The following is a 10,817-nucleotide window of genomic DNA, read 5'->3' on the forward strand; positions in this document are numbered from 1 at the left end:
GCACAAAAGTGATCCATCATTGCGATATACCGGTATTTAAGTAACCGTAAAAAACAAGGAGCATACTGCTTCTTTCTTTCGACCTTTTCTATTAGGTTCTCAACAGCGGAGGACCTTTCTTTGAAGTGCAACTGTCATTGTATTCAGGGAATGTCTCCATTTGTTGCTCTCTGAAGTATCCGGACCTCATGTGGCGCATCCTCGAAGCTTTACGACTGGTGTCATTGGCCGCTTGTTTATCTAAAAGTCATTAATGTTCCCTTGAACAAGAAGATAAAATGCGTTCGCTCTAAAACTATACGTCCTCGGTATTCTGAACAATGTGACTAATAATGGTCATAAAAGAAAAAGAAAAATTTTAAATAAATAAAGCAATCGAGCTATGAATTAAATCCTATAAATAGATTAAAGCGTGTCTCATATCTGTGGCAACTTAATGCAAAACGTTACACTCAGTAAACCCCAGACTTGAAACAGTGGTGAACTTTTCTTTCACCAAGCTGGCCCAATATTCAGTCGGGTACCAGCCTATGTAAGCGTGCATTTATTAGTCTGCCCGTGCAGCCAATCACAACAGGCGAAAGCGATCACGTGGTCCGAGCGCTGGCGCTGACGCGTTAAGGTAACCGTAACTTGCCTTCAGTCTAAAAGTTCTCCGCCAATGCTTAGGCACTTATTCTCTGATGGAAATACACGGGCAGCAGTGTCGGAAAGAAGCCGGATTATAGCGGAAAGATTTAACATCCTATAGAAACAAACAAGGATTCGAATTTATCTTTTTTGCCGTATTTGTATTGTGCTTCAGAGAAAACGTTTCTTTAATTCGTCTTTAAACTATATTTTGGTTATGTTCCGCAGCACTTTTGAATAGCACTTAACACGGCGTCTAGTTTTAATAAAGGGAGCATCGTTTACACTTTAACACACTCCATAATTACATCAACACTAAAATAAGAAGAAAGCGGCGTCAGTGATGAATTGTGCCATATCAGCGCTTCCAGTGTACCTTTGCATTTTGGCCTTAAAGGTGAGTAAACTGTATGCTTAATTGAAAGGATATAACGGTAGCCTGTAAATCTGAACCGCGCTTTAAGAAGTTTGTTTCGTATTCTTTTGTTCTGCATACTTACTGCAGAGACATATATATATATATATATATATATATATATATATATATATATATATATATATATATATATATATATATATATATATATATATATATTATGTTATCCCTTACTTGTATTGCATAAATATGTCAAAGGACTGGACTCTAGCTCTAGTTATCCTCGATGCGCTCCCCCAAACTGTATGAACCTAATTCACTATTTTTAATTTGATGGCTTTTTTGCAATTTACTAATTGCTAGCATATACAGTCTGAAAAGCAAAACATGGGAAATGGCCACTACATCACTCCTGTAATTCATAGCCTAACCTGATTTGCTTCCATCTATTTTAACTAAGTGATTTATTTACCTCTGAAAAAAATGACAGAACATCTGTCCAAATTTATTTGAACTTTTTAATTTTGCTTGAGGGACAGAGGAATAATTATTTGCCTTCGATGAACTGGAATTCTGCTGTGGTGTTTTAAAAGACACTTTTCTTCGATGCATTGCCACTGAATCATGTATTCTTTGGAGAATGATGTCCAGCACATGTCCAGTTTCCTTTAAGCAAGTTAAGGGCCTCCGTGAATTTCTCTAAATTCTGATTTATTCAAGGGACACCTTTTATTCCTGCATACTGCAGCACTTTGGAAAGGGATGATCTAAGCGGACTGTTATGCTTTCTTACAAACTTTGGCTTCCAACAGTGAGGACCACCGTGTTTCACTAAAGCGCTTGTGTTCTTTTTGTGCATTACACTGGTAGCTTAGACCATCATTTAAAAGTCTGTGCATCTGTGTCCTCTACTCTGCTGTCGGAGTGGAGGCACTGCGATAGTGCTAGACAGTGTTCTCTATCGCGCTGTCGGAGTCAGTTCTTTGTGAAGACACAACTGCAGGCTGAGGCATCGCCGGGACTTTGGATTTTTGGAACCCAGTAATTATCATCATTTCTCCTGGTCTGTGGACAGCAAGGGGATAGAGAACTTGCAGTTCAGTAATTTGACTTTCCATTTAGCCACATAGCTTTTAACTGCTGGGGGGGCCATGGGGACCGCTTCTCTATTGAAGTCGCCCGCGGCACCCTCACATCCCGGGACCCTCAGGATGGACCGGCCAGGTGTCTTCGGCTGCTAACTGGTAGTTTGCATAGATGGGCTTGAAATTTTGTAGATGAGAGGCCTTGTTTAGCAGGCCGTTTAATGTCTCATAATTAAAGGGGTGAAGTGTTTGTGTCACCATGTCATCTCGCAGCCTCCTAAAAAAAATGTAAGAAACATCTTGTGGTGGTTGTTTTTTTTTCAACTGCAGTTTCCAGTGTCATTAAGAACAGGACGTTGAGGCAGGATAAGATGCTAGTAGGTCCCTGAGCACAGTTCTACAGCACAGTTGTACAGCGCAGTTCTACAGCGCAGTTCTACAGCACAATTCTACAGCACAGTTCTTCTGAGCTCTTTGTGTGTGAAGTGGAAAGCTCAGAGCTGCTTTTCTGGGCTGGAGCCTCCTGGAGTTTGGGTGCCCTTTCATGTGTTCAGCATACAGGCTCCTTTTACTAGCCTATATGCTCCACATGTGCCCATACATCACATCCAGTCTACTAGCGCATGCCTGTGTGTGTGTGTGTGTGCACATGCACGTGAGATGACCCCATGCAGACTGAGTGACTAGAACAGCCGTAGAGCAAAGCCCGCTCTGAAGCCCATGATGGTCTTTGGTGGTCCCAGGTTGGAGGACTGGTTGAAATGGCGACCCCCTAGACCCAGTGGCAAACAACTGTGGCCCCTCTGAGGGAGCTGTCCTGAGCGCCCTCGAGTAAGCAATAGAATCTTGTGCGAGGACTCCTCACGATCAAAGTCATAAGCCTGTTTCACGGTAACGGGCTTCTTTCGTCCGCACAGTCTCCACTACTCCAGGAGGGCCCGTGCTACGTCTGCTGCTGTTTATGGCTGTTTACGGCACTATTTCATTTGCTCACCGCAGCATAGTGAGCTGCTGGTGACGTCACGTGGAGAATGGTGCTCACGACCCACGTTGGACAGTGCAAGCAGGCAACAGTCAATTCCATATTAGGACATTAAGGAAGCAAAAGCCAGCAGTAACACTCAGACTTAAAACAGCTTCTGGTAGCTCTCTCTCTCTCTCTCTCTCTCTCTCTCTCTCATTCTCTCTCTCTCTCTCTCTCTCTCTCTCTCTCTCTCTCTCTCACTCTCACTCTCACTCTTCCTCTGCCTTCCTTGCCCTCTTTCTCCCTTTCTTTCTATTTCTCTCACTCTCTCTCTCTTTCTGAATGGTGTATAAACAAATATGTGTGTGCACGCGCATCAGATGTGGTTATGTTAAACAGTACATTGGTGTTGGAATAGCATGACTATTAGTGGAATGCTGTCTTGTTCCACCTCAATCAGCACTGCATCTTGTATAAACTTAATGGCAGCTTATCTGTGCTGCTGTTGTCTTTGGAATGTGCAAGTAAGGCTGCACAACAACTTCCCTGCTGTGTGTGTATGTGTGTGTGTGTGTGTGTGTGTGTGTGTGTGTGTATGTGTGTGTGTGTGTGTGTGTGGGCGCATTCAACAGGTCAGGGCACGCTGCCTGTGTGCCTCACCAGAGATCAGAGGGGAGAGAAAGACATCAGAGAGGTTGTTGAGATTTTCCTGTCCCCGCTTTGCAGGAGGCTCGTAGTTAGACATCTGTTTGCTCTTGTCAGGGTGCTGGAGGGAAGGGGGCAGTCTCCCTAAACGCAAGCATGTTTAAGATGGTGCAGTAGTGACCTCCTCTCCCACACCTGCAGGGCTGCGGGGGCAGGGGACCGAGAGACATCAAAGGCCTCCGTCTGACCCAAACAGACCTTTGCATGCTGGGCTTGCTTTGTCTGTCCACACCCTGCCCTCAGGCCCATGGCTGCAACTGTCACCCTCCCCCTTCCACCCTCTGCTCGTCTGAGAGTAGGGACACACACACACACACACAAGACATGGGACAGGCACATGCAAACACCCACAGACACCTGCAATATTATTTATTCATACCCGTTTGTGTGTGTGTGTGAGTGCGTACATGCGTGCGTGTGTGTGCGTGCGTGTGTGTGTGGGTGTGTGCGTGTGTGTGTATGTGTGTGTGCGTGTGTGAGTGTGTGTTTGCGTGTGTGTGAGTGTGTGTGTGAGTGTGTGAGTGTGTGTGTCTCTTTGGGGTCTCTTTACTTTTTGTCTCATTTGCGTTCTCACCCATGTGTGTGACATGCTGAGAGTGGACAGACAGGCTTCCTTCCCTTTGTGACCTCTCGCTCTTGATCTCACTCTCTCTCCCTCTTGTTTTATTATCTTCTTTCCATTTGAGCGGAGGGAGGGTTTTGATTAAAGCCAGTCCCTGCTGTTTGAGACACTCAGACATGCTGAAGTACATAAGGCTTCAGGAATGTCTCATATAGGTCTCGCATCTCCCTCATACGCTCAGGCAGGGCATCCGTACCCAGATGGCCCATAGACACACTTCACTCAGTGCTTAGGGAAGATTAGCGAGATATGACTAAATACCTTTTCACCGTTTCTGATGTGTGTTGGGGACTTGTGTGCGCAAAAAGCGCAACTTTTTATTTTATGGTTAACTGTGCCACTGATTTTGAATGATGTATGGTTTAAGAAACAAAAGGACAAAAGATTACTGTTTATTGTAGCATCCATACCAGTGCTACTCTCTGATACCCTGATTCCCTTATGTGTTCCCTTATGTGTTCAGAATGTGAATCATCATTGCCTGGTGTGTGTGCTCATGTCCACATTTGTGTTTGTGCAGGTGGTGGTGGGTGATGAGTGCGTCAGCAGCCAGTTTACAGACTCAGGCCAGTGTTGCAGTCTGTGCCCTGTGGGCAGTGGAGTGGCATCTGGGTGTGGCCAAGAAGACACCAAGTGCCAGCCATGCCAGGAGGGTGAGTGACGCACACAGCTCAGTTTGGAGCTCGCCGGGGAGCGGGGCTTGCGGGACCTTCAAGGATACAGCGAGATTAATTCCAAACTCTGTCGGCACGTCCCTGGGCTGCCATGCTGGTATTAGCAGGCCCTTGGCAGCTGAACGGTCTCTCTCTCCCTCTCCCGCCAGGTGTGACCTTCTCCGTGGCCGAGGGCCTGTCGGGCTGCCAGGCGTGCGCGCGGTGCCCGCCGGGCGTGCCGCAGCTGCAGCGGTGCAGTGTGGCGCGGGACACGCAGTGCGACTGCGGTGACGGCTTTTTCCTCTTGAGGCAGGGCAATGGCACGGATAGCTGGTGCACGGCCTGCACACTGTGCAGCCCAGGCGAGGGTGTGGTCCAGGCGTGCAGCCTGGCGGGAAACACCGTCTGTCGCCGGTGTGCGGCGGGCACCTACTCGGAGGAGAAGAGTGCGCACCAACCCTGCCAGCCCTGCTCCCGCTGCACAGAGGGCAAGGTGCAGATCCGTTCGTGTCAAGCCGACTCCGACACGTTGTGCATGGGTGAGTACACGAGCGTGTATGTACAAAGTGTAAGGACATTTGACATAAAGACACTGTGTGTGTGTATGTGTGCGCATGGCTTTATGTGTGCATGTATATACACTCACCATCCACTCTATTATAAACTAAGGTACTTTACTAGTATATAGATGCAGTTTACAGTGTACAGTAACAGGCTGTACATACTCTGCTGCTACACAGTTTGTCAGCTACCCTCTACACTGTTCAGCCCTGGCCGGCCCTGACTGTATGCACTCTGGTTGGGGGTCCTGGTAAAAGGAAGGAAGGCTGTGGGTGTTGAGCTGCTATAGGAACATAACAGTGTTGTTGGGGTTTTTACACACCATGATGGCTTGCAACCCAAACATGTCCAGCCGACAGGAACCGAGCACACCTGAAGGACAAGTACAGCCCTGGGGGTGGGGTGAGGGTACTGATATATTGGCTGGTGATTGTGGGGGAGGAGGAGGAGGGGTAAAGGGTAAGATTATATAGCAAACATGTGGTTAACAGCTTTTCACAGCAGCACAGCTGAGAGAGAAACCAGACACCGTCTATGTGTAGCAGTTGGGACAACCCTATAGTGATTCTGCACTTCAGCTTGTCTGTTCGCCTTTACCAATATATTATAGTTGTATCGTTGAAACAGATTCTCACATTATAGTCGGCTGACTTTATTTGACTGTATTTAAACAGAATGCGTCTCTTCATACAACGAATCTGGTTTTGGAATCAGTGAAAACTGTTTTTTTTATGTATTGCCAAAATCCAAAGTTACACCTCAGAGGTGTGTGAGGTGTGTTAAGCAAGTTTACAGGTTTCCAGCTTAAGCATCTGGTTAACTGGTGACCACAGACAGTGCTTTTTGAGCCCTGATCAGTTTTCATTAACACAAAAACATGAGCGCACACGCAGACCAGACATCTCTAGGTTGCAGCAGAGCTCAAGCTGCATGTAGCAAGCTTGGAGCCATGTGTGTACAAGCGAGAAGAGAATCCCTCTGAGTGGTAGGGGATTCTGGCTACATTGGCCTGACAATGCTGCTGGTTCATTCCTCTCAGTTCTGCATTATGAGCTGGCACTACTGTCTCGTCTGGCACGCCTATGCTTGCTGGCCGTGTGTTAATCAGACTCCTCTTCAGAGTGTGTGAGACGTGTAGGTAGCAGGTGTCGACGGAGCTCTTTGAAATGGGACTGGTGGAATGCTCCGATCCTGTAGCCTCTGCCCGAGGCCAGATAGCCATCCGGCCTTTATTAATAAGCGTGTTATTAAGCGCTGGATGCACTGGAATGTCGTGCTGCACAGCTGCTCAGCATTTGGCGGAAAGAAAATCAGCACACTGTGTCGCTCTCAAACCACGCAGTGCAACGGAAACCGCATGGCAAATACCAAACGGCTCTGGATAACGTGGTCTACTGAGGGTTTGAAATGAACATGACCGGACCTCCTTCCGAATTCTGTTCCCCAAGACAAAGACTTGCACATCCTGTCACGGCCGGCTGGATCAGAGGGCCCTTGGGAGTTCCCGCGCCGGACCGGTTTGGTTGAGGAGGAGAACGAGAAGAGCAGCGTGTTGCCAGGGTACGAAACCCCCAGACACACCCCTCCGGACCAGGGGAGCAACCACACCCTGATCTATGTGTCTCTGCTGGCCGCAGTGGTGCTGGGGCTCCTGTTGTACGTCGCCTACAAGTGGTGAGTGAGGGTAACAGCGCCACATGGATGACAGCATTTGATACACTGGTTACATCCAAAAAGTTAATGTTGCTCACAGTGAACGGAAGCCAGTAGCCTCTGGAAAGCATGATGTCATTTGCGTAACGCTATTTCCTTTTCATTCTTTGTTTAAAAACTTTATGCTTGAGCCATTCATGAGTAGGTTAGCACTACACATCCAGTATACCAATACTAGCAAAATAGCACCGGTGTGAAGAATTCGCATGTTATAAATGTTATATGTGTGTAACTTACAATGGCGTGCAGGGTAATATAAACAACCTATTACGCATCACATGAAGCATCTTTGACATTTGTCCTGAGTCCCAGTATTGACCATGTGATAATCTAACATACGAGCGCATGTGCCCTTGTGTGTGTGTGTGTGTGTGTGTCTGTGTGTGCGTGTGTGTGTGTGTGTGTGTGTGTGTATGTGTGTGTGTGTGTGTGTGTGTGTGTGTGTGTGTGTGTGTGTGTGTGTGTGTATTAGCTGGAAATCATTCCAACAGAAGCGGGCTCTCAGGAAGGCTCGAGCTGGAGAACTGAGTACTGCAGCTGAAGGGGAGAAGCTGCACAGTGACAGCGGAGTGTTTCTCGACTCACACAGCCTGCAGGAGAGTCAGCCCAGCAAAGGTGAGCGCGCCGGAGTGTAGCCGCGGCCCCACAAACCCCCCAGAGCGTCCTTCCCCCCCGACACGTCCCAGTGTGAGGCTCTTCCACACACCTTTGATTCACATACACAGGTTTCGTGCTTGAAGTTGGGCAGAGGTAGCTCAATGGTTAAGGGACTTGACTTGTAATCGGAAGGTTGCCAGTGTTGGGCCCCTGAGGAAGACCCTTAACCCTCAAATACTCAAGTTGTACTCACTCATAATTGTAAGTCGCTTTGGATAAAAGCGTCAGCTAAATGCCATAACTGTAAATGTAAATGAAGTGAACGCTGACGAAGTTCTTTGGCCAACACCCCACCATTCTCTGTTTTTCTCTGTCTCCCCCTGCAGGCAGTAAGCGGGACAGCAAGCAGGACACACGGCTCTACGTGAACCTCCCGCCCCACCGGCAGGAGGAGGTGGAGCGTCTCCTGGTCGAGGGCGGCGGCAGCGGCTGGAGGCAGCTGGCTGCCGCGCTGGGCTACGAGCAGGAGCGCACGGACGTGTTCGGCCGCGGCCAGGACCCCGTCCGCACGCTGCTGATGGACTGGGCCCAGCAGGAGGGCTCCACGCTGGGTCTGCTCTGCTCCGCCCTGGCCCGCATCGACCGCCACGACGTGGCTTCCACTCTCACTGCCCCAACCCAGGGGGTTTCGCTGGTCTGAGCGCCGTAGCCAGATGGCAGACTCTGCTGACAAAGAGGGCCTAGCACTCCTTTGTATCTAATGGGGAGGCACAGTAACGTGCTCTATGACTTTATACGCCGAAAATAAAACTAAACCCGAAGAACTACAACCTTCCTTTTTCATTTACTTGTGCAGTGCTTTCCAACTGCTCGGGCGGATCTTATCCAGTAAAGACACATGCTCCGTGTGTACTGAGTTCTAATTCAGTATTTATAAGACGTTTTTCTTCCCTGGTGTGGAGCAGTCAGGATGGGACGTGACAGGCTTCGTAAGGTTCTCTTTGTAAAGGGAAAGTTCCACCCCATTTCTCTCTGCCCCACTTACGTGGAGCATTGTCACGGCAAGCATTTTGGGCGGTTTCGGTTACTACCTGTGGCTTGTGTTCGAGCACTAGGGGACAGTTTCGGTGCCGTTTTTCACACTCGCTCCCGATGAAGGAGCGGCACTCTGAGGTCCGAGTTGGAACGAGCAGGAATGAGACTGGCTAGCATGGTGCAATGCTGTGCAGCTTGCAGTGTTTACCAACCTGGAAAAAATAGAGTCTAAAAGAAGAGAAGAAGGAAGACCGGCCAGCTTCATGGACAAACTGTGGTTCTGTCAGCAGGTTCTTGAGAAAGCACCTAATTTCTCTACAGCTGTCTGATCTGTGTAGTAGTAAATATAAATAATTATCAAGTTGTATCACCATGCACACACACACATATATATATATATATATATATATATATATAAAATCAGAGATGGGGCAGCATCATGTGACATTATCAATCAATACCTATTGTTTTTTGTCATTTCTTGTATTTTGTAAATAAATAAATAAATACTCGCTTGTGTGTGTATTTTCAGTGTAACCTTTGTAATAATAACCTGTGTAACATTATTATATATTTTATGTAACTTTTCATTGACACCACAGGCTGGGAGTGATCTGCAGACTTGATCACGAGGTGTTACATGGTGACATCCAGACCCAGGTTCAGATAGCTTCTGTTCTCTTAGATGCTCCAACATCGCCATCCCGAACGACTCAAGGCTGTTCCAGAGCTTGAAGGGGGAGGTCTTTGTCCTTCGTCTGTTAGGCTGATCATGTTCTTCATCGGTAGGAGACGTTTACTCCTGGACCCCTAGGAGAGACTGCAGCGCCTGAGGTCCCTTTTTCATAGGAATGATGAATTGCTGAGCTTGTGGGAAAGGAAAGTGAGTTGTGTAAATCAGCAGAGAGACAAAATCAGTGTGCAACCCCACCACTCATCACAGGCACACTGCCTTGGCAAGCAACTTTACTTATACAACAGAAACCAATTACAATTGCATGTGTTGTGTGAATATTGTTTAACGCCTCTTTCTCGGGGTCGGTTCAGTTCAAACACTCTTTTTCACTTTCAGGTCTTTGATCAAAATTAAATCCATTTCACTGAGCACAAGAAACTGTTCCATATGGGGGTTTTGTTGTTATTCTTCTATGTAACAGTAACGTCAGAGGGATTTAAGCTATAGCAAGTTCTCTCGGATGGCCGGCATGTGCGGATAACGAAATTCCTAACCGTATCCGAGGGGCTAGCGGTGGGGCTGGGGGACAGTAGGACTGGCCTGTGCTGCCTTGTTTGTCAGGGTCTCATCAGGCGTGCTCAGTGCCGCACAGCCCTCGCTTGTGCTCGCTCGCTCCCAATCTGTTAATGATTTCTTAGGCCGCACCGTTAAACAGGAACAGAGAAGCACCCGGGCCCCGGGCGGCTCTGTGTGCTGTCACGCTCTCCAGATGGGGCTGCTTAACTGCGGTCTGGAGCAGCCCACTGGAATGCCCTGGCACAGAGAGAGCCGCTCTGCACGAGAAGAGCCAGAGGAACGGGAGGCGGGTACTCACCGCTGAGAGGGCACAGGCTGGATATGCAGAGCCCCCATTCATACCAGTCTCCCAGAGTTCTCCATTGAAAGCAGTGCATCGATTTGATACTGCGCCCTTCCCCGTTTAGTGGAGCCAGACATCTGCCGTGGCACTGTGTTCTGTGGTGTCAGTCACCCAACAGGTCTGCTGGGGTAAGGGGCTCCACATGGGCTGAAAGAGTACTGCTGTTTGTGCCATAAGAGAAGTGAGCCTCTGGTTTAATGCTCGATATTAAAAACCAACAGGCAGCCACTGGACAGCCCGCTAGCGTTTAAAACACTTCCAAGGTATGTGAACAAAGGAAG

The 10,817-nt window shown here is 48.1% G+C and overlaps 1 protein-coding gene across 1 annotated transcript; it reads left to right on the forward strand.

Moving 5' to 3' along the window:
• The first annotated feature begins 652 nt into the window (after positions 1–652).
• Positions 653–9,419, forward strand: nradd (neurotrophin receptor associated death domain). The gene is made up of 6 exons (XM_026999246.3): positions 653–1,027; positions 4,903–5,035; positions 5,206–5,574; positions 7,045–7,270; positions 7,782–7,924; positions 8,293–9,419. The coding sequence occupies exons 1-6, from the start codon at positions 974–976 to the stop codon at positions 8,604–8,606; spliced, it is 1,239 nt and encodes a 412-aa protein (XP_026855047.2). The 5' UTR covers positions 653–973; the 3' UTR covers positions 8,607–9,419.
• Positions 9,420–10,817: the final 1,398 nt, after the last annotated feature.

The sequence above is a fragment of the Electrophorus electricus genome, chromosome 14 (genome assembly GCF_041902795.1).
Source record: "Electrophorus electricus isolate QZ-2024a chromosome 14, ASM4190279v1, whole genome shotgun sequence".
In the NCBI taxonomy this organism is placed as follows: domain Eukaryota; kingdom Metazoa; phylum Chordata; class Actinopteri; order Gymnotiformes; family Gymnotidae; genus Electrophorus; species Electrophorus electricus.

Bases quoted from the DNA above. Each gene is read 5' to 3' on its own strand.
- nradd (XM_026999246.3), top strand. From the start codon at position 974: ATGAATTGTGCCATATCAGCGCTTCCAGTGTACCTTTGCATTTTGGCC. The intron at 7,271-7,781 runs GTGAGTGAGGGT...TGTGTGTATTAG, and splicing joins TTGTACGTCGCCTACAAGTG to CTGGAAATCATTCCAACAGA. The intron at 7,925-8,292 runs GTGAGCGCGCCG...CTCCCCCTGCAG, and splicing joins GGAGAGTCAGCCCAGCAAAG to GCAGTAAGCGGGACAGCAAG.